The sequence below is a fragment of the Mus caroli genome, chromosome 4 (assembly GCF_900094665.2).
Source record: "Mus caroli chromosome 4, CAROLI_EIJ_v1.1, whole genome shotgun sequence".
Taxonomy (NCBI): domain Eukaryota; kingdom Metazoa; phylum Chordata; class Mammalia; order Rodentia; family Muridae; genus Mus; species Mus caroli.
In genome coordinates this window covers 107,724,857-107,747,167 of record NC_034573.1, presented here as the reverse complement: position 1 = coordinate 107,747,167, position 22,311 = coordinate 107,724,857, and the positions used below count along the sequence as shown (strand labels likewise).

At 51.1% G+C, this 22,311-nt stretch overlaps 1 protein-coding gene and 1 long non-coding RNA gene across 9 annotated transcripts in view; one reads left to right on the top strand and one right to left on the bottom strand.

Annotated features, from left to right (window-relative positions):
- Rnf220 (ring finger protein 220) overlaps nt 1-22,311 on the top strand; it is a 219,616-nt gene that overhangs the window by 192,096 nt on the left and 5,209 nt on the right. Inside the window, exons 4-11 of one of the 8 annotated variants that reach the window (XM_029476301.1) lie at nt 2,929-3,030; nt 10,035-10,077; nt 13,077-13,120; nt 13,538-13,670; nt 20,950-21,046; nt 21,224-21,310; nt 21,416-21,471; nt 21,604-21,682. In XM_029476301.1, the coding sequence (XP_029332161.1) occupies nt 2,929-3,030; nt 10,035-10,077; nt 13,077-13,120; nt 13,538-13,670; nt 20,950-21,046; nt 21,224-21,310; nt 21,416-21,471; nt 21,604-21,682 (641 nt within the window). Of the gene's footprint in view, nt 1-2,928; nt 3,031-9,652; nt 9,905-10,034; nt 10,078-10,099; nt 10,741-10,768; nt 10,788-13,076; nt 13,199-13,537; nt 13,671-20,949; nt 21,047-21,223; nt 21,311-21,415; nt 21,472-21,603; nt 21,683-22,311 lie in introns of those variants that run through there. The other 7 variants (XM_021159692.2, XM_021159693.2, XM_021159694.2 and 4 more) reach the window with 7 other exon arrangements.
- Nucleotides 1,522-6,963, bottom strand: LOC115030874. Its single transcript, XR_003836451.1, has 3 exons — nt 6,867-6,963; nt 2,894-3,347; nt 1,522-2,079 (listed from the first exon to the last, which is right to left on the bottom strand). It is a non-coding gene; the product is annotated as an uncharacterized LOC115030874 (long non-coding RNA).

Below are 22,311 nucleotides of genomic sequence, written 5' to 3'. Positions count from 1 at the left end.
CTCTCTCTGTCTCTCTGTCTCTCTCTCTCTCTCTCTCTCTCTCTCTCTCTCTCTCTCACACACACACACACACACACACACACACACACACACACTTTATAAAGAGCCAGAGAAGATGATGTTGGGTCCATCTGTGAAGTAGACTTGAGTGGATCAGATGGAGAAAGAGGAAGAGCAAGTATCTCCCCTTAGCCCATGACAGACATGTCTTCCCACCAGCAGCAGATGGGAGAGGAAGAGGCCTCCTCCCTCTGCATGAGGCTGCCCCCTTTCTCTGAAGCCCTCACACTACTACTCCCTGGTGTGTGTCCTGCTGACTGAGAAGCAGGTGTTCAACCTTGGGGAATAGAGTTAGTCAGTGAGCGGGCATGTTGGGGCAATGAGAACAAATACCAAGAACCCCTCAGGGACTCCTGTGCTTTTGAGCAAGATAAAGTAAGGGAGTGGGGGGGGGTCACAGGAGAACATCCAATTCCCTGAGGAAAAACAGTTTCAAAATGACTGACCCACCAGTAGTCCAGTAGGAAACGGGCTGTGAAGGGGGCCCATAGTGACCAGTGACCTTTGAGAGGGTAATTTTGGGAAAAGAAGCCAGTGACAAGTGTCACCTCCATGACTTTGGTCAACCATCCCTTGGGCCTTTAAAGGAGGAGAAGGCAAACTATTTACACTCATTCAAAACTCGCAAAGTCACAGCTAACTTCTACAGGAGGGACAGAGAACCCAGCCCGGCCTGGGTCAAGGCCTGGAAGAAAAGGGGATGGGGAACCAGGCAGCTGTGGACTGGAGGAGGCCGGCAGCCACCCAGGCCTTGCTTGGCCCAGACTACAGTGTTGAATAGTGCAATAATGAAGGTTACGACCAAGCTTCCAGTGCGACCTCTACCTGAGAAGGAGTGGCCGGCTGAGATACTGGAGACCAGAAGGGCTTGTGTTCTAAGGACCAACCCTGACAGAGATGCTCCTCATCCATACCCACCTCTCACAGACACGACCCATAGGTCAGAATGTATATCCTTCTTAAGTCTTAAGCACGGACACTTTCCTGCATCCTCTCTCACTGGCATACCAATCACTAGACGCAGAAAAAGGACCGTTGCTTACCTACTTCCAGACACACGCCCCAAAGCTGAACAATCTCTGCCTTCCCCTTGGCCTTGACCTCAGCTCTAGGGAAGCAGGTCATGTAAGAAAGAGGTAGGAAGCAGAAGGTTGAATGGAATCGAGAGACTAAGAGGACAGGCAGGGAGGAGGGAGGGAGGAGAAGGAGGAGAGGGCGAGGGGCCCTTAGACAAGATTGATGGCCTCGTTGCCATTAAGAAAAAAATTAGCCGGTGGCGGCTATCATATTAAAGGGTGAAGAAGCCGTGAATTATTTTCTTAAAGATCTTATCGCTTACAATGATAATTTTACCTTCCAAAAGGCCACTTTTAATGAGGCGAAGAGCCAGGCAAAAAGTCATGATTTAATGCCAGGATTTTTTTTTTCAAAACACATTTTACTGCTTTTTGGTCCATGTTTAAAAAGCGCCAGTGACCTTTTTTTATTCCGCTTGCCCCAGGTGTAATGCTGGGGCCTCTCAGGGCTTCTAACCTAGAGAGAGACAGAGAAAGACAGAGGAAAGCTTTGTTACTGTGGGGGGGAGGGCACACACTGTGGCACTCTTTTCCTCAACATCTTCCTTGGGATTGGAGAATAGCATTGCCTGACATCTTTCTGGCAGGCCTCCCATGGGGCTTAGGTCAGTGAAGAAGTCCCATTTGGAGCCAATCCCACCCCAGGCCCTCTGCAGCCGCTTCTCTCCTCCAGCTCCTGGGCCATGGGTGCATCAGGACACCCTGGCACATCAGCAGCTGGGGAGCCAGACCCCCTCACTTCCTAGGGTCCTTGCTGGAGGATGAACAGCGTGGCCACCGCATGCGGGTCACATCCTAAGGTTCAGTCAGAGATGAAGGATAAATGACCGCTCCATCTTCCCCAAATTGCTTTCTTTGGGCTGTCACTGGCGATTTGGCATGGTTTTCCAGGCTTGGGAGGACTCCGAGAGAATTGTGTGCTTCCGGCTCAGGACTGTGCAAGCTGAGAGAGGGAGGGGGGAGTGGATTGTTTTTAGGCCTCTGAGCCCCCCATTTGCAGCTGAGCAGGCCTTGGCAAGAGCTGGCTCTTGGGCTGAACATGCCATGTGGTGTTTAGAATTGTGGTGCTCACACACAATTTAAAGTAGACAGTTTATTAATCTAAACTGCAGGCGTATGTAGAAGAGGCCATCCGGGATTGACGGAGGGGGATTAGTTTTGCTGGAGGTTTTTGCTGGGGTCATCACCACAGCGCAGGCCTAAATGGACCCAGCATACATCCCCAGCTACACGCTGGAAACTCATACATACTATTTAATTTACTGTCTCCATAGAGGGGCTGCCATCAGCCTATATTAGGGGCAGGCAAGGTGGCAAGTATGTAGCTTTACCCCCAATATTTCATGTGGGTCCCAGAGCATCTGCCCCTGAAGGAAGAACAAAGCACATCTATTTCAGTCTACTGAGAGTGGGTTCCTAATCCCTCCTTACTGAGGGAGAGTGTAGCAGAAGCAAGGGTCTAGCCAGGTGCAACGGTGCATGCTGCAACCTCAGCACGTGGGGGGCTGTGATAGGAGGACCCCTGGGGGTTCCAGGCCAGCCTGGGCTAAGAGTGAGACACTGTTACAAACAAAATAAATAATCAAGGGTCTATTCCTAGACCTAAGTCCACCCATCCTCTCTCACAACCGGACTTCTGTGCTTGACCACCTCACTCCAGGTTTTTAGCGTAGTCCTCTGTCCCTGTGCCTCCCTCTGTCTCAATTCTAAAGCCCCCTGGGGACTGGGAACTCCTGGGCTCAGAATGCAGCTCTCACCTGGTCTGGGGCCATGTGCTCTTTTCTTCTTCCAGTCCCTCCTGTTGTCTGCTTCCATCAAGAGGGAAGGAGACTCTCCAACCGCTTCCCCACACTCTTCTGCCACGGAGGACCTGCACCACTCAGACAGATACCAGGTGAGGAGGGTGTGGCCGGCATCCGGGTGAGAGATTCAAGTTTGTGGTGCTAACTCCTCCTGAAGAGGCTGGAGCTGTGTGTGATGCCTTATGTCCATTGCTCCTCAGTTAACTTAGAAAGCACAGTCGTCAGGAAATGGGCCTTATTAAGCAGATGGATTTTAGGGTGAGATGCCAGGTTCTTAGGGGCTCTGCTGGATCTGAGCAACTTGAAGAATCCTGTTCATTGCATAGTAGCTTAGGGAATTCTTATCTTGTGAGGAGCCTGGAAGCGTAGGCAGGATCACTGAAGATTTCTGTCCTCAAAAGTCAGATACCTGGAGCCAAAATAAGCACTCGGATCAGGTCCAGGGAGGGAAGCAGACGGGTACTGCCTTTGGGTATCTCAGTCAAACAGGAAGGAAATAAACCTGCTGTCCTAAAAGACCAGAGCAGGGAGGGAACCAAAGAAACTGTACATGGGCTTCCTGAGTAAAAAGGATAGGGACCTTCCTCCAGGAGACTGGGTCTGGGGAAGAGAGCCCTGCTTTTGAGAACCCACCCAGATGGCAGAAAATAAGAGCCCACTCCAAGGGCCATTGGTTTAAGTGGCATCAGGACTTCCCAGGTGTCCAGTCTGAAAGGGAAAAGATCCCACCTGACGTGGAAGGGCAGAACAGCAGGGACTAACAATCTGGGTACACAGCCAGGGTCCCTGTTGACGTCCAGGCATCTTTGGTTGGAACTAAAGAATGGTGTCTTCTCAGAAACTCTTCCCTCCCAGTGGACAGCCTGGCACTGGGATGCCAGGCTTCCAGAGTGGAGTGCCAGTCACAGCTGGAGGCTGGAAATGTGACTCATGACAGAGCACTTGCTTAGCGTGGATCTATCCAGCACCATTCAGAAAAAGAAAGCAAAATTTTCTAGGTCCAGAGTAAGCTAGACCCTGTCCTCCACCGGCACCTCCTCAGTGTGGGGTTAAAATACACAATCCAAGGGGCTGGAGACATGGCTCAGTGGTGAAGAGCACTGGCTGCTCTTCCAGAGGACCCTGGGCTTCCAACCATCTAGAATCCAGCCCCTGGGGATTCAACATCCTCCTCTGGCCTCTGTGGGCTCCACACACATATGGTGTACATGCATACATATATTTATACATGCATATATGTAAAACACCAGTACACATTAAAAATATCCATGCATCCATGGACACCAGTTTGTTTTTAAATTGTGCAAGGTGTGTGTGTGTGTGTGTGTGTGTGTGTGTAGGAGCAACCTTGGGTCCTCTGTAGTGTTCTCTGCTGAGCCATCTCTCCAGCCCCCTTTGAGAGGGATCCCCAGTCGGCTCCTTGAAGACCGCACTGATCAGTCAACAAAATTGGAGGCATAAGTCCTGACTCTAGGGACTTTTGGTGTAAGGTGCCAAAATCCTGTCCACAGAGTTCCCTTCCAAAGGATAGGCAAGGAGAGGCCTGCCCTCAGAGACCTGTCCCCCACCCCCTGCTCCCAGCAGCCTGAACACATGAGGGGGGAGGAGCCACCAAGCAGAAACTCCCTGAGCCCATCCCTGTCCTCAAAATCGCGTTTCTTTTCTTCTCTGTGAAGTCTGAGGAGCGCCTCGAGCCCACACATTTCTATCTGGTATTTATTTGCAGCTGATTCAGGGGGTGTGAAAACGTCCGGAGCACATCCGGGTACCCCTTTCTAGACCCTAAACTGCCTTCCCTACTTTAAGATAGGTTCTCTTCTCACCATGATACCCAGTCTGGCCCCAAACTCACAGTGGTCCTCCTGCCTCTGCTTCTCAAGTGCTAGTATTATAGCTATGTGATGCTGGATACAAACATTTCAGGGTGTTTTTTCAGGAGCGGGGTTTGTTGGTACAGAGTCCCGGAGTATAACTCAAGCTGGCCTCACACTCCATGCAATCCTTTGGCCTCCCGAATTCAAGGATTCCCAAGTTCCTTCTTGGATGACAAATCAGATTAAGCAATTTATAAGCTAAAGTCCAAGCTCCTTGCATAGCACCAAGGCATTCCCTGATTTGGATCCACTTTGTAGTCCTTGCTTCCTTTTGTAAGACTCTGTCCCACAATGTCTTGGCCTCATCCACTGAACTAAAACTGCCCGTACCCTGGACACACCCTCTTCCTCCCTCTCTCTAGACAAGTGGCTTTGACAATCCTTTATCCCACAGATTTCTATTTGTCCATCGACACCCTACTGAAACAGTGTCTCCTCCAAGGAGTCTGCCGAGATTATCTAGCTCTTCTCATGACCCCTTGTGTCCCATGTTTCAGCAGTTATCCTGTATTGTGATCACTCAGACATGTGGCTATTATATACCAACAGACACTATTCCAGCCCCAAATGTGTGGACTTAGCATAAATTAATATTTCCCTTTTTTTCTCTCTCAAACATTTTAAATTATTATATATAGTATTTGGTTTTGTGGTGGCATTTCCCATGTAAGGTGCCTTGTTGATTTTCCTCCTGTCTTCTCTGCAGTCCTCCTGACATGACTTCCACCCCTTGCCCCGTAGTCTCCTTTCTGTAACTCCAGTTCAGGGGATCTAACTCTGTAAGAACAGGGGATCTGTTCTGACCGCTGAGGACACCTCTGAGGTATTCATGGGGTGCACATACATATATATATAAAGGCAAAAACACTCAAAAACATGAAAATAAATACATCTAAAATTGTTTTTTAAAGAATGGAAAATTAAAATGTTCTATATACACATTAATATACGTAATATAATACCTTCCAGATCCACCCATTTGCCTGCAAATTTCATTATTTCATTTTGCTTTACAAGCTGAATAAAATTCCATTGTTGAGGGCTGGAGAGGTGGCTGACAGAGTAAAGAGTTTACTCTGTAAACATGAGGACCTGAGTTTTGGTTCCCAGAACTTCATAAAAAGCCAGACAGCACAGGCTGGTGCCTGTAGCTCCAGGGCTTGGGAGACAGAAGCAGGGGGATCCCAAGGTCTTGCTTATCAGTCAGCTGCCAGGTTCATGAGAGACCATCTCAAAAGACAAAGTGTGGCTGGAGAGATGGCTCAGCGGTTAAGAGCACTGACTCTCTTCCAAAGGTCCTGAGTTCAAATCCCAGCAACCACATGGTGGCTTACAACCATCTGTAATGGGATCCGGTGCATCTGAAGACAGCTATAGTGTACTTATATATACTAAATAAATAAATCTTTAAAAAATAAAAATAAATAAATAAAGTAGAGCTAGAAGAAACACTCATCATTGATCTTTGGCCTACATACACACCCATACACTTCAATAGTGTATAGAATACATTTTAATTTTCCACTCTGCAAATTTTTTTAGGTTTACTTTTATGTATTGAGTGTTTTTGCCTTTATATATATGTATGTGCACCATGTGAATACCTGGTGTCCTCAGAGGTCAGAACAGGGAGTCAGATCCCCTGGGACTGGAGTTACAGATGGTTGTAAGCCACCACATGGGTGCTGGGAACTGAACTTGGGTCCTCTACAAAAACAATTCCTTTTAAGTGCTGAGCCATCTCTCCAGCCCCTCATTATCCATTCTTGTTGATGGACATTTAGGCTGATTCCATTTCTTTGTTACTGTAAATAATGCAGCAGTAATCGATGCGCAGGTGTGTCTGAGATGCCTGCCTGACTAGCCCTTCCCTGTTTACACTGCTCATTCAGAACTGGCCTCCCCACAGGTTCACAGTTATACTGCCCCTGGTTAGTGTCCTGCCCACATTACATTTCCTCTCCCCCTCCCTCTTTCTTTGAGACAGAAGGACAATGGGATTTGAATCTCATGCATGCTAGGCAACCACTCTGGCTAAGTGAGCTACCTCTCACCTTCTAGTCTTAGCAGATGCTAGAAGTGTCCCACGAAAACAGTGGCCAAAGCTGCAAGACTTCGTGAAACCAGAATCTGGACGTTACACAGCATCAATTCCATCAGTATCTACTGGGCAAAGCCAGACCCAAAGTCAGCCTTCCAGTAGTGTGTGTGTGTGTAAATGCTGTTCTGGAGCAAACCCACAAAGAACAGCGACCACATTTACTCTCTCACAGTGAATCAGACTCTTAACTAGACTTGGAGTTCTCCAAAGCAAAGACCTTGTCTTAGCCTTCCTTGGTTCAGATGTTTATCTGGTTCTACTCCTGCCCAGCCCAGTGTCCTTGCCTTCATTATGGCCGAGTTTAAATGTGATGAAAAGGGAAGATGTAAGTTTCCAAGGACTGTGAAAGGAAAATCACACAAGTTCCACGGAGAGAATAATGACAGAAAAGGGGTAGAAGTTCCTCTTGGAGCTCAAGAAAGAAAAGATAAACTGTTAGATATTTGAGTTTGCCCAAATGATAAAAGATAGATAAAGGCCATGCTGTGTGTTAAGCTCATATGGGATAGTGTGTTGAGGGGCCTGTTTAAAGTTCAGTCTCATTGAAAAGGCACATGCTCCCAGAATTAAAGCTAACCGCTCCCTTGGATGTGTTTCTGGAAAGTGAAATTGGCAGGATGTGAAACTGGAAACTAGCTGGGTCTCTCCTGTCCTTTTCTGCCATGCTGGACAAGGATGCTGGCCTTTAAAGATCACTGACAGCTGGGCATTACCGTCTACCTAGGAGGCTGAGATGGGATGGGTCGTAAGCTGAAGCCAGGTTGGGCTCAGGTTCAAGGTTCAACTTAGGCCCTGTTTCAAACTGAAATAATGAAAGGTGATGGCTGTGTAGCTCAGTAGTAGACCATTTGCTTAGCACATTCAAGGCCCCGTTTTGGTTCAGTCCCTTACACTGGAAAACAAACAGATCACTGAATTAGGCAGAGGGTTTGGATCCCTATACATTTAACCCCTGCTGACTGTCTAACCCACTTCAACCGTGATGCTGCTTTACCGTCAGGGCAACTCTACGATCTAGAATTCACGGTCTCCAGACTTTCCTAGTAATATAGCCTGTGAGAAACAAGCTAAACTTTGAAACAGAGGCTATATGTCCCGTATGCTAGACTGTCCCTAGGTTAGTCCAGATTTCCATCACTGTTCCCTCAAGTGAACAAGAGAATCTGGTTAGTCCAGATTTCCATCACTGTTCCCTCAAGTGAACAGTTTATTTTGGCTCCTGGTTGGCCTTGTTGCTTTGGGTCTGCATTGGCACAGAAGACTTCTCACTAGGCCCTACCTCTTCCAGGTTCTACCACCTCCCAAGATAACTAAGCCAGAGACCAAGCCTTTAACACATTGACCTTTAAGGGATATTCTGTATTCCAGCTCTGGCAATTCCCCAGCTCTTCGTTGGCCTAGGCCTTACCTCATGCTGACATCTATATCTCCGTCATGCCAAACCTATGTTTGGTGACTAGACAGAGATGAGCTGCTTTCCAAGAAAAGAAACATTTAAATAGTGAAAATACATAGGATCAGAAGAAAGCTAAGGAACTTTCTGAGAAAACTCAGACGACAAATGGGGCACAAAAAAAAAAAAAAAAGGAGCCTTGCCGGAGGCATGGAGCAGTGGCTATCTCAGAGCACAGAGATATCTGAGCCAGAGCACAGTGTTCAAAAGATCTATAGGTAGCTTTACCTGGCTGTCGGGAGAAAGGATGGGATAGGTACAACAGACTAGAGAAGCAGGCAGGGCAGGGCAGAGCAGGTGGGTAAAGTTGCAGATTTTCTCTGTGGCAAGTCCTTGAAAGATTTAAAGAAAAAGAAACACGTTAATTTTGCACAAAAGATGTAGAGTGAAGGACTGGTTTTAGGGAGGGACACTGGATGTCAAGAAGTGAGGCAGCGAAACACCTGCGACTGAGAGCTAATATAAACTAAACGTTTGAAAACAAGGTAGTCACTGAAGACATCCTGAGGGGTGTCCTCCTATAGCTAGGAGGCATTTTAGGTTCTGAGTTTGCCCAAATGAGTCTTACCAGCTCCGGAGCCCACCAACCCAAATGTATACAAGTGAAAAGCAGGGTAGAGGTGCATACAGTCTTACAGCAGGCAAGCTTCAGGTTGTGTGGGAGATAGACCAGAGATGCTGATAAAAAAAAAAAATTGAATATCTAAAGGAGGATTCCCAAGATCCAGAAGATTCAGTGTGAGGGATGGATGCTGTTAAGGTAAATCAAAGGTAACAGCTAGAGCAGGCTTCAACAGGTGATACTGGGAACCCAGAAGAAAGGCCTAGTCGGGATCGCTATTAGCCGGATGGGCAGCTGATGCTTATGGGAACTTCAGAAAAGGCCTGAGGAATGAGATTGTAGGGGCTCCTGCCCTGGGCTAGAGGCGTGAGGAAGTCTTCCCGTTGGCATTGGTGGAGATAGGCCCCGCAGATAACCGGGAATTGCTACGCTTTCTCCTCGGAAAAGCATCCCTTTGGAGGTGCTGTCCTGGGCCCGCGCGCCAAAAGCAGAAGCCCGGGGCCGATGTCAGGGGAGGAAGGAGCGTGGTGTGGTGGGAAGCACCAGTGGGCGGTCCAGGCTGGGGCGGAGAGTCCTTAGGGGTAGGAGGGGCCGGAGGGGGCCGGCCCCAGCAGGTAGCTAACCGCCCTGCGAGCCGCAGTTTCCTTCCCCGGGTCTGCCCACCCCCAGCCCCAGCCCCCCCAGCCCGTGAACTTTCACCTCCGGCGCGTTACGGCGACGGCTCACGTGATCAGGGCCAACATGGCCGCCGCCGGTGCTGGGAGCTGAGGTGCCGCCGCCGCCGGGCAGCCGGGGGGAATCCGCCCGCATCGCCGCCCTTGCCGGCCGGGCTGCCGCGGAGCCCAAAGCGCCGGAGGCTGGGGCTGGGGCGGCACCGCGGGGCGGCCTCGGGCTCCCGTTAGAGCAGCCCGGGCGGCTATGCCGAGGGCCCGGAGCGACCGGCGGAGCAGGGGGGCCGACGGGAGGGAGGAAGTAGGTTTGTTTACGGGCTGTTTGGGGCGGGGCGGGCCTGGATGAGGGTAGGGGACCGGGGTAGGGACCGGGACTCCTGGCCGCGTGTGACGCTCTCCTCTCTCTTTTTGCATCTGCCCGGGATTTGCTCCCAGACCTTCCTGCGAGTGCGAGCCAACCGGCAAACCCGACTGAATGGTGAGTCCGGTCCGGCCCCTCCCTCCGCCCCACCCCCGGCCTCCTCCCTCCTCCACTGCCCGCAGCTCCTGGCTTGCCTGGGTCTCTTCATCATCGGGCCAACTGACTTCTTGGCAGTCCCAGCGGCTGAGAGTGCAAACCAAGGCTGCCGCCCTCAGTTTCCCCGTCTGTCTAATGGAGGGTTACGGGACTCGGCTCGTGCCCAAGCCTCTCTAAAGGGCCGAAAGAACCCTGGGGGACAATAAGTGTCGGAGAATGAGGAACAAGCGACACAATTGCACTCGGGAGCTCAGCTTTGAATTTGCAGACTGCTGGGACCTCACTATACAAGTCGGCAGGACGCTGAGAATGTTTTTCTTCTAGTTTTTAATCAGTGCCCAGTAGTGTGAATGCAGCCTCTCTGCTGAGACTTGACAATGCAATGCGATCTGGAGTTCCCACGGCAACAGAACTAACTCGTCCCAGGGCTCTTTGAGTTATCAGTCGGCCCACATTTCACAAAGGTGATCAGCGTGGGCTCGACAGCTCTTAGAGGCCTTTTCTGAAAGCAGGCCGCGTATGCACTACCTGTCGGTCCCCCTTTTGGATTCAAACCTCTGGAGCATTCCTGTTTGCCGAACACAATTGAATGGTCCAGCTTTTTTGTGCTGACTGAGGTGTGGTGTAAGTTGGGGTTCGCTGTAAAGGGCTTAGGGTCTCTGGGCCAGCTGGTGAGTAAGAGCGTGGATGTTTAAGATCCCCAGCCCTTACCATTTGATTGTCACCTCTAAGCTTAGCCCAGTGCGGAAAAAAAAGAAGAGTACTCATTGTAGAAAGTCTCAGCGCATAAGAGAGGAAAATACTACACGGTCTATAAATAAGGAAGCTGAGGCTCTGGAAGTTGAAGATCATTTGTTTCACATCACCAAATTAGTGTAGCTGAGCCGTGATTAAAGGTTGGTTATCCCTAAAACCTGCTGCTGCGGCCATGTCAAGTGCTTTCACTCATAGAGACAGCTTTAGGGACTGAACTAAACTCCCTACCACATTAAGAGAACCTTGTACCTTGTTCAGGGCTTACAAGAATGGCGAGGGTAGAGCCAAGGCTGCCTTGCTGGCCTAGGAATTTCCATGTGAAACCCAGCCCATTGGGGTAGTTGTCTGGCACTGCAAGGATTCCTCTGCTGACCTGAGTGTTCTGGTCAAGGAGACCATCTGGTAGGACGATACTCAATCATTTCTTCATTCAGTGATAGAATCTTTTGTTTTTGTTTTGAGATGAGCCCCCACCCCACCCCCCGCACCCCACTTAGCCCAGGCTAGCCTGGAACTTACAGCACTCCTTCAGCCTCAGCCTCCCAAGTTGTAGGTTCACAGGCACATTGAGCCACCAAATCCCGATTCAGTTACTAAGTTTTACAGAGTCAGCCTCTTACTTTCAGACTGGATGGGACTGTCCGAGACCTTTGTGGGCACACTACTCCACACTGCATTTCCAAAAACTTCTTGGACCTTCGCCCCGTGCCTTTCTGATGTCTTGCGTGCTTTTTGTCCCTAGCCCTGCAGTGTCAAGCCTACCTATGCCTAAAATTCAAAGCAGGGATCTGCGTCTATATGAACAAAGGGCCCAGAATATAGTCACATCTCTATAGTAGAAACATGGGAAATTGGAGAGATGAGTTAGACTCCAGACCTAGGTTCTAAAGTTCATGTGCAGCTCTTTTGGCTTGGTAGGTTTCCCTTTGGCTTGGCTCTTTTTAGTGCTGTTCTGCCCTTAGAAAAACTCCCTACCTCAGATCCTAAACCGGCATGAACGGAGCCCTAGCTGGAACAGACTCACCAGTAAGGCTGAGGTGGGAAGGCTCTTGGTACAAGGGAACATCCTAGGCTGTAGAGTCAGGCCTAGTTTCTTGCTTTGCCTTTGATACTTTTGGCGTACTTTCACATGTTCCTTGTAAGGTCTCTTCATCTGTTAAAATGTGGGAAGATAACCTTAGCTTCAGGATGTAGATGTAATGAACCTGTCTGTGAGGTACTGGCTCTTAGACCACCACACAGGAGACCCTCCAGCCTTTAGCATACAGACTGACCTGTGGTTCCCTCCCCTGACCTCTCAGTAGTAAGCCTTCCCCTGTTTGACAAGTCCCCTCACCTTGCCACCATCAGTCTGGCCTCACAGTGGCCATCACTTAGCCTGCTGTTGCATTCTGGGAGTGGCAAAAGGGAAAGAATCTCTTGCTTTGACCCCTTCCTGCTTCAATGACAGGAGGGCTGCAGAGAAGGATTAGTGAGCTAATTAGAAATGATTGCATCTCTCAGCATTAATTAGCAGTGCTGTGGGCTTGCAGTGTGCACTTTGGAACTGAGTCCCCTTTGGGACAGCATGGCAGGCAGGCCTCTGCCTCTGGGGCCTGCCAGCCCTCTGTACTGATTAGAGGTGATGGGACAGGTTTGGGTAAACACTGTAAGGCCTGCCCTCTCCAGGTACCCTGGGTCCTCTGACCTGCCTGCCCAAAGTCTAGCCCAGACTCTATACTTTTACAACTGAGCCTCAGTGTCTTTTCTTTTAAAATGGGATCAGTAGCGACATTCGAGATACTGCTCTTGTCTTCATCTTAAGAGGTATGCTAGGTGCCATACTTCGGGGCATTGGCCCTGGGACAAAGGGAGCTTCTAAAGGGTGAGTCAGTTAGATCAATTCAAGCTTCGGCGTAGCCTGGGATTCTAACCAGAAAGCTGCTGTGAGTAAGTGGTCTTGTGGGGACATGCATGACTACACGGACTATCTCCGCCTGCTGGACTCACTGCGCACTGCAGCTTGGAAGGGTGTGCTGCTCTTGAGTAGACACTTCCTTGCCCACCAAGGAGCAAGTCCGGGCCCCTGAGGACAGCAGGCACCGAACAAAAGGCCGATGGCCGGCAGCAGGACAGGGTGTGTCAGCTCTCCTGTGATACTCTAGTATGGAGCTACAGTGAGCATCCGCTTATTTTTGTGCCTTATTTTCTGTTTGTCCATGCAGCTCGGATTGGGAAAATGAAACGGAGGAAGCAAGATGAAGGGCAGGTATGTCCCCTGTGCAGCCGCCCCCTGGCAGGATCGGAGCAGGAGATGAGTAGGCATGTGGAGCACTGCCTGGCTAAGGTAGAGGGGCTGTGGCCGCCCACCTCCCTTCCTCCCCTCCCCTGACACTTGCTGCTGACTGCACCTCATCTCTGGGCTCCTGGGCTCTCCCTGGGCTCTCAGCAGCCACTCTGCTCTTGGCTCTCCTCTGCTTTCATTCCCACTCACTCACTCCCTGTTTGGGCTCCCGTGGAAAATTCTGGGGAAGAGGCCCAGGTCTTTGATTGCCATATTGAGTGTATTTCACGGGAGCCCTTTGGTATCCTGAGCAGGGGCTAGGGCTGTGCCTTCCTTGCAGGCTGTGGGAGCTGTAGGGATGGGTGGCCTGGGCGCTGCATGACCCTGCTCTGCTCTTCACAGAGGGAAGGCTCCTGCATGGCTGAAGATGATGCTGTGGACATCGAGCATGCGGACAGCAACCGCTTTGAGGAATATGAGTGGTGTGGGCAGAAGCGGATACGGGCCACCACACTCCTGGAAGGTGGCTTCCGAGGTATAAAGCAGCTGACAACTTGGGTGGTGGCACTCTGGTGACCAGGTCACTTCTGGTAGCTGGTCATCATTTCCACCACGTGGGAGCTCTTGCTCGTGGGGCTCCTTTGTGACCGTGCTGCCTGCCTGTGATGTGCATATTAAAGTGGTTGTATTTGGGTGGGGAAATGGAATTGTGAGGCTGCAAGCTAGCAGTGACGAGGGGGGCTCTCAGCCTCGGGTGATGCATTGAAGGTGACAGCCAAGCCGCCTTAGCACCTGCATAAAATATTAAAGGGACGGTTATGCATTTATCACTCCATCCCTCTTAAGGCTGATAAATGAGAATCCAGCAACCTGCTGTACACCTCCAGCACTAGGGGCCCTCAGGGCTTCTAGGCAAACACATTGCATTTTCCTCCTCCTCCTCCCCAGCTCTGTGTCAGGGAAATCAGTTACAGAGGAGAGAGTGAGTTATGGCAAAATTTGACCTCCCATGAGCTTCATTGGTGAATCTAATTTTAGCTCTGATCCCATCTCTTCTCCCATGGCGCCCTCTGCCCTGAAGGAAGAGGGGCCTGGGCTCAGCTGCTCCCTGCTTCCCTTGGGCTCTCCCCAATCGCTGCCAAAGAGTCTTCAGGGCCCTACCCATCTCTGCTCCCTTCCTAGCTCCTGAGACAAGGGTTGGCTCCCTAGATGAGACAGAAGAATTGGTTAGGTGCCCAGGGTCAGTGTCCTCTTGTCAAGCTCTGTCGCCATGGGTAAGAGAAAGAGGTACCTGCTTCTTGGCTTCTAGCTCTTTCCTCTTTCCTGTAAAGCACAGCTGGCACTGCAGTTTGTGGTCATTAAGAGAGCCAGGCTGCATCCCATCTGCCTCCTGTTTTTCTGGGCAACACCCTTGAGGTGGCTACTGTGTGTGGTCTTTGGGGGATCTCACAGCAGGCTCGAAGGAGGGCCTTTGCCTCCATAGAGCCATGACACCTGGGCTCGGGCTGAGATCAAGTCTCTGCAGTGCCATCCAGTGCAGATGGGCACTGTGCCTCTGAGCTTGTTGCATGGTGCCCACCAGTCTGAAGACAAGTCAGGAGGGTTAAACCAGACGGCTGCCACCCTTAGTTGTCATTGCACAGAGCATTTCTGTCCTGGGGCTCTAGCAGGTCTGAAGCCTCTCAGGAATGAAGGCTGGCGCTCATGAGCCCAGGACTGATGCACATGGGTGCTAGGGTGTGTGACCAGGTGTGGAAGGCAGTCCCGCTGAGTCAGTTCTGGAAGACTGTTCTGGACTAGCTCTGCTGTCAGTGGCAGCTCTTCACACCAGCTGCAGCTGCTGCTTGCTGCTTAGGTTTCTAGGCACGGAATAGGACCCTGTGGCTCCTGGGCTCCTGGAGTGTCTGAATGGGTCAGGCTGCACAGGGCCCACTGCTTAAGCAAAGCCATTTCTGCATGGGATGTGCCAGCAGATGGGTGTGAGAGGCTCTTGGGCCTCGGGTAGGTATCATCTTTCTGGGTGTGTTTACACTGCGAGGTTGATCCTTTCAAGAATTCCTGAGGAGAGTTCAAAGAGGGCTTTTCTTTGAGCGATTTGGAGAGCGAGAATGAGACTTGAAGAGGGAATGGGGCCGGAGGGGCCTTTATCTGCAGAGAATTGCTCCAGCTTTCCTGATAGAAGCTGCTGCCGCCTCTTAAACAGCTTAGTGCAGTCAAAAGACAGGCTGACTTGAAAGGCTGTTTTACAGCGAGATCAGCGGGGGCCATGAGGCAGAGAGTGGAGCCTCCTCAGTGGGAGGGGCTATCAAAGAGAGGCCCTGGCTGATCCTGACTGCCTCTGCCCCTGAAGCCCATCTGCAAAAGCTGGCCATCTGTCAGCCGACCCTCCCTGGCCAGGACCAATAGGCCCAACTCTTGGGGGGTTGGGTGTGGCCCTGCCAGGCTGCCGGTGTCAGTGCAGTGCATTGATCGCCCGCCGGGCGGGCTGGGCTGCAAGCTGGGCAGCTCCTGCTTAATGTGATTGAAAGGCAGTTAAAATGGCGGTGACCTTTTCAGGAGGAATTAGATTGCCTGCCAAGACCGGTTAGAGGGAGTGATAACGCCAGCCGAAGAAGCTGCCCAGCCGACTTCAGAGAGAGGGAGGCAGAGGCAGGATGAGCAGGAGAGTAGCGAGGCCCATTTAAGCTGTACTGTGCGTGCTGACAGAGCAGAGATTGCTGTCCTTGTTAGATATGAAAGAATTGAAGAACTGTGATAAGTCCGTGTATCCCTTCATTCCCCTGTCCCTCCTCCCAGACTAGGGTCCCTTCGTCATCTTCAACAGAGCTTCCTACATGGGTCAGACCAGCTGCCTTGAATGTAATCTAGGCGGTGGTCAAGCAAGAGTCATGGTGAAGACACTTGGCTCAGAAGAACAGGCTGTGAGCTTGAAAGCCTGGGGTTAATGACAAGGAGGGTCAGTGTCTCAGGACAAAAGAGAGCAAGAGAACGTCGAGGGAGGTCGGTCTACAAATAGATTCTTATTTATTTAGAGATGAGATCTCACTATGTCACCCCAGCTGACCTGGAACTTGCTGTGTAGACCACACTGGCCTCAGACTCGAGTTTCATCTGCCTCTGCCTCCCAGTACAAACAGATTAAGAAACAGAAATAAAGCCTGAGGAAATGAGGAAAGTCTTGTAGAGAGCCCCTCGTCTGACCCTCAGGTCTCGGAGCACTCTGGGCTGTGCACTCCGCTGCCTGCCGCCTGCTCACTTGAAACCTCAGGTCTTTGCACTGCTCGTGGTGTTGCATATGGGCAGTACCTAGGGCCCAGTGCTTCATCTAAAGATACCAACAATTAGTGTAAAAGGTGCTTTTCTGGGATATTCTGTCAAACCTAGGCAGAAGAGATGTCTTCAGGCTAGAGAAATGGGCCACAAGGGAGGCAGCCTTGGAATAACTGTGACCATGTGACCTCCATCCTCAAGGAGCCATGTGACCAATGAGTAAGGGCTCAATTTTCCTCTCATTCCCTACCTCCTCTGTCTTAGAGGTGTGGGGTGCTGGGCTGTAAGTCCTCCCTTGTATCAGTTGCCAGTAAGAGTTCACTTGTCTAGACTTGGGGAAGCCAGAACTCAGTACAACTAGAAGGAACCGTCTGCTCAAAGGATGTGGAAAGGATTAGTTTTAAATAAGGTGGCTGTTACGTTGTGGGCCAGCAGTGGTAAGATGGTTCACTTCCCAGGATGATGCTCAGGAAGTGGCAAGTGTGTGCACCCTTGTCTTTGAGCCCTGGCTGAAGCCCCTTTCAGGGTGACATAGGTTAGAGACAGTATTTCTCTTCTCAATCCCAGCGCTCCTGATACAGACGCAAGTGGGTCTCTGTAATTCCAAGGCCACCTTGGTCTACATAGTTGGTTCTAGACCAGCCAGAGATACAAGGTCTGTGTGTGTGTGTCTGGGGTGGGGAGGGTGCTGAGGTCGTGGTCATGAGGCTGCTGCCCTGCCAGATCCTGCCTAGGGTCTCTGCCTTAGATTAGGCTGGGTCTAAGCACCCTGCGGTTATGAAAGAACAGCAGCGGAGGCAGCTTCAGCACAGTTCTCTTAAATACCTGTTGATAACATTAATCAACAGATTATGAGACAAGAATGTGCAAGGTGTGACTCTACAGGTATGGGCCAAGATGTTGTAGTTGCTGAAAATGTATGCTTGCCACTGTGCTTCTAGCCCTGTGGGTGACACGTGTTGCAACAGTACCACTGGAAACAGGTTTGGAATGGAAGGTATAGGTGGCTGCCTTCTCACTCTCCACCTCCTTCCATTTATGATGGCTGCCTGTTGGGAGAGGTGTGGCTAGGAGCAAGGCTTCTTCTGTCCCCTGTGGCACTGGACAGGATTTAATCACCTTTTGGAACACAATTGTTAAGCTGGAACAGAGGGAGTGTTGGCAGAAAGAGCAAGTATCAATGGTTTAAGCGGCGTCTGTCTCTGTGACTCTCCTGATGTGAGGCAGTGAAACGCGTTATCGAGAAGGCCCGGAAAGTGGCTAAGTGCGTTTGACACACGCCAACTCCCTGCCTCCACACTGGATAATTGCATTGTCAACTGTTCAGCGAGGTGGCAGGTGACACTGCAGGCCGATTGATTGTCCCGCATCGTAGCTCCCCAGACTGTCAGCTCCCCAATCGATGGCGTTTACACAAGACACCGTAACTGCATCTGTAACTAATTCCAGTGTAAAACTCCCCGGAAGCTGCTGCCCCTGCCCTCCCTGTAGGCAAGCACTGGGCTCTAGAAGCCCCAAGACTTTCCTTTCTTCCCAGGCTCTGGTTTGGTTGGGAGCAGCAGGTGAGGAAATCAATTTTTTTTTTTTTTTTTTTTTTTTTTTGGTTTCAGGTTCCAGGATGCTACTGCCCCCAGTAAACGGGCATATCCAGTTTCTCAATCGATCATTTGATCAATTGATTAAATTAACACTGATTCTCCCCCCCTCAGTGGCTCAGGAAGAAATGAGTTTATGGGAGCAGGATCATTTTCATAAAATTTAGACTTACATATCATTTTGGCACTTAGCTGGGCTGCAGGCGTTCACTCAAGGGAAGGGAACCGTGCCAGGCACTGTTGCCCATCAGACTTAGTTTGCCAGCCATTTTGTCCCTTTCATATGGAGCAGAACCATCGCAGAGGGGCCTCCCTGGTGACCAGCAGCTGGTCTGGACCATCTTGGAGGTCCTAGGGGCCAAGTTGCTTGCTGCATAGCAGCAGCAGGAGAAGCAGCTTGCCTGCCCTTCCTGTAGCTCATGGAAGAGGGGCCAGAGACTTGGAAGGGAGCTGTCTGTGCCATCTTGCTTCTGAGTACTGGCTTGGGATACTCCAGCAGCTGAGAACATAAAATGACAGTGGAGCTTCCTCTCCAAGATGGAGGAGGGGCAAGCTGGCACAGTTGCTTTCGGCATAAAATGACTTTATGGCCGTTTCTTTTTATTATGATTCTGCCAGAAGTCAGCAAGTGACATTTCATTAAGAAAATAAAGTTTAATGTGCTAGGAAGGAGGTTGAAGCAGGTTGGGCCTGGTACCGGAGTAAAATTGGTGGTGGCAGCCTGTTGGGAACACCTGTGGGGATAGGGAGAGGTTCCCCACATCTGTCTCAGCTGGGGGATGGAATGAGCATCAGGGTAGAAGACTGCTCAGGCCAGAGGCAGACAGGCCTTTTCTTAGACGAATCATACCCGCCCTTTTTGCTCCTTGGTGAGAACAGAAGGTTGCTGCCAAACTGGGGCAAGACTTGATAAATTTCTCTGGGCACTAACCAACGAGGCCTGGTCTTCCTTGTGGTGCCAGGTTCACAAGTATTCAGCCAGTGCTGCTGTGGTGTGTGGTGTGTGTTGTCGATGCCGCTGAGTGGAGTCAGGCTTGTGACCCTTGAAGTTTGCAGTGTGGTAAGGAGCAGTATTGGCACAGTAAATATGATCTGAGAGTTAGACATCAAGGAAGGGACCACTCAAGCACCAGATCCTGAAACTGTTCCTACCAGGCCAGGTAGGGTGGCCTCCAAAAGGTGAAAGAATGTAGGCGGTGAAAGGTCATTCCTTCAGCAAGAGGAAAGCGTTTGAGCTCAGAGGTGGTACTGGAGACTCTTTAGTTTTTCCCAGCACACGAGTGGCCTAGCTGGGCTGGCAGGGCATCCGAGGCTGCTCCTGAGTTGCATGCACTTGGGGCTGGAAGCTGGTGGGGTTTGGCAGGGCCTATGGGGTACAGGCTGTAAGTGAACCTGATAGCTACATTCTGATTGATGGCGGAGTTTGTCTCCCAAACTGTCAGAGGGTTTATAGAGGTGCCACTCACCCTCAGGGTGGGAATTGCTTGTCAGGACACCTGGCTGTGACTAGGAGACAGAGCTGTAACTTGGTGTTTTCTCAGCTTAATGGCTCTGCAGCTGACCTGCCTGCTGCCTCAAGTGTGTCAGTCCCTCTGGGTAGGCGCCAAATGAGGACTGTCAGGAAGATAGAGCCCAGGCACTGACTAGCTTCAGGGGTGGCTGGCTGGAATGAATCTTAGACCATAGACTGAGGGATAAAGGGGAAGAGTCAGGGAAAAGGGTCTGCGGGAAAGGACATCCTGGTGTACTGAACAGCATGAGGGGAAGTCGTTAGCTGTGTCTAAGACATGGCAGGCAGTCTCGGTGTCTGCACACCACACAGGAGTTCTGGAGCAAAGTGACCAGGTTGCAGCCTGGCCTGGTTGGTGTATGCAGTGGGAGCCATTGATGGATATGGAGCAGAAGTTGTTGAACTGAGGCAGAAAGAACGCATTCCTGAGATGACTGGGCAGAGCTCTGAGCTTCCTCTTTGATGCAAAAGATGGTGCTTCTAACCCTTTTGGGGAAAGCCCTTCATTTCCTTTGTCCCTAGCAGAGCTGCTGGTCTGGCTAGTAAGATGTCACCTGAGACCCACAAGGACAAAAATGCAGGGACAGCTCTTTGGTCTCTGACCTTGGCCTATGAGGAAATGTTCTGGGAGTCAGAGGCCACTTGGCGTATTAAACAGGCTTGGTAAGGCCTTAGTAGCTCATCCTTTACATTAGCCAAGAGTCTGCATTTGGTTGTGCCAAATGCCCTCTGGGGATCAGCAGCCTCTGGCCTCAGCCTGCCCTGCCCAGCCTAGCTGCCTTCGAGGCTGCCCTGAGGCAGCGTGTGTGCGCTCCTCCCGCATCTCCCTTTCTAATCCCTTTCTAACTGCACTTGTCCAGGAATCTGGGCTGTGTGAGGTGGAGATGAATAATTAATGTCAGGCGCTTCAGACACCAAATATTTGAACAGCTGCCTGGTGTTTTTGCTGGCAAAGGACCTAGTGGCCCAAATCAGGATGTTGGCCCTCTATGGCTCTGATTGGCCTTAGCCAGCCTTTTCTCCTCTCTGATGGATCTCCAGCTAGACAGTTGAGACAGAAGAATGACAGTTGAGACAGAAGAGGATGCTCAGGTCCTAGCTGGGATGACCTTTTGGATCCGAGCTTCTCTACCCTCTTTCTGTTCTTCCTGGAACTGGAAAACAGATGTATAGGAGGCCTGTCACAGCATCCTCTAGTAGTGTGTGAATGTGCGAGTCTATAAGCAGAGACAACCTGAAGCTTCATGCAGTACATTTAAAGGCGAGGGAGGAGTACAGAGGAAGGGGTTGGAGGTACTGAGTAATCACCTGAATGTCTGCTTCGACGTACATCTGTCTCATCTCCGACCTAATTCCCACCTGGGAGCAGCAGGGCCCCCCCCCCCCCCCCGGGGCTAGTTCCTGGCCTCTGGCCCTTCTTAACATTCTGCTTCCCACAGGCTCCGGCTTCGTTATGTGCAGTGGCAAAGAGAACCCAGACAGTGATGCTGACCTGGATGTGGATGGAGATGACACTCTGGAGTATGGGAAACCACAGTATCCTTGGGGCCAAGTGGGGCAAGCCAGCAGTAACAAAAGTAACTGGTGCCTCTAAAATGTAATCATGCTCCTGGAGCCAGTCACAGCTTTCAGGGGGCAGGGGCACTCCTGAGCATTCAGAGCCCTTGTGTCCTACTGCAACCTTGGGTCTATTGTCCTTGACCACCATGCCAGATACACGGAGGCTGATGTCATCCCGTGCACAGGAGAAGAGCCTGGTGAAGCCAAGGAGAGAGAGGCACTCCGGGGTGCAGTCCTAAAGCAAGTGTGGGCAGAGGCGTGGCCAGTGTGTATGGAGGGATCGCTGGAGGCAGGGCTAGGCTCTCCTGCAGCCTCACTTAGTTCTCTCTCCTTCCTTTCCTCTAGTGGTGGCCCTCCGAGCACCCGCATCACACCTGAGTTCTCTAAATGGGCCAGTGATGGTAAGTCCTGACCCAGATTAGCAGGATTGGGGGTGGGAGAGAACATCTTTAGATGGTGGTGACTGTCTCAGTCCTTGCACTCACCTGTGCTGTTCATCTAGCCAGAGTGTGAGTTGAACTTTGTCCCTACAGAGATGCCATCCACCAGCAATGGTGAAGGCAGCAAGCAGGAGGCCATGCAGAAGACCTGCAAGAACAGCGACATTGAGAAGTAAGTGTGGTTGGCTGGGAAAGGGGCCCTTTGCAAGCAGGAAGGCCTGCTGCCAGGGCTTCTGGCCCTCTGAGTACAGCTCAGCGCTGCTGCCCTGGGTGCACAGCCGGCTGTGGAGCCCAGCTGGTGCTAAGCGTGACTCTGTGAATTGATCACTGGGCCATGGCCCTGAGAGCCTTGGTGGAGAGGAACAAACAGTACTTTCCTGCCCGCTGTAGCTGCCCCCGCCGAGGAACGTGATGTATGGCCGCCCGGCCCAGCCAGTGCATTTGATTCATCTCCAGTTTCTGTTTCTTAATCGGGAGCTAAATTGGTTTCATTTTTCTTGTCCCGGGTGGCGCTTGCAGCAGGTTTTAGGCAGGAGCAGTGGGTCTCATCACTTCCAGTAGGAATTTTGGCCAGGGTTCTCCAGCAGAGGAAAAGGGGGGCCATTGTTACTTTACCCAGTGCTGCTGGACAGCGCTGCAGGGATCTGTGTCAGCTGGCCATCCCACTACCTTTCCAGAAGCCTGCGAAGGAAAGCCCAGTGCTGGCCCCGGAGGTGCGCTTGTCCAGTGTGTGCTGCCTGGAGTGGCTGCCGTTGGCCACTGTTTCTCTCTGAACCTGCCCCTCCCTCCAACTGGAGGATA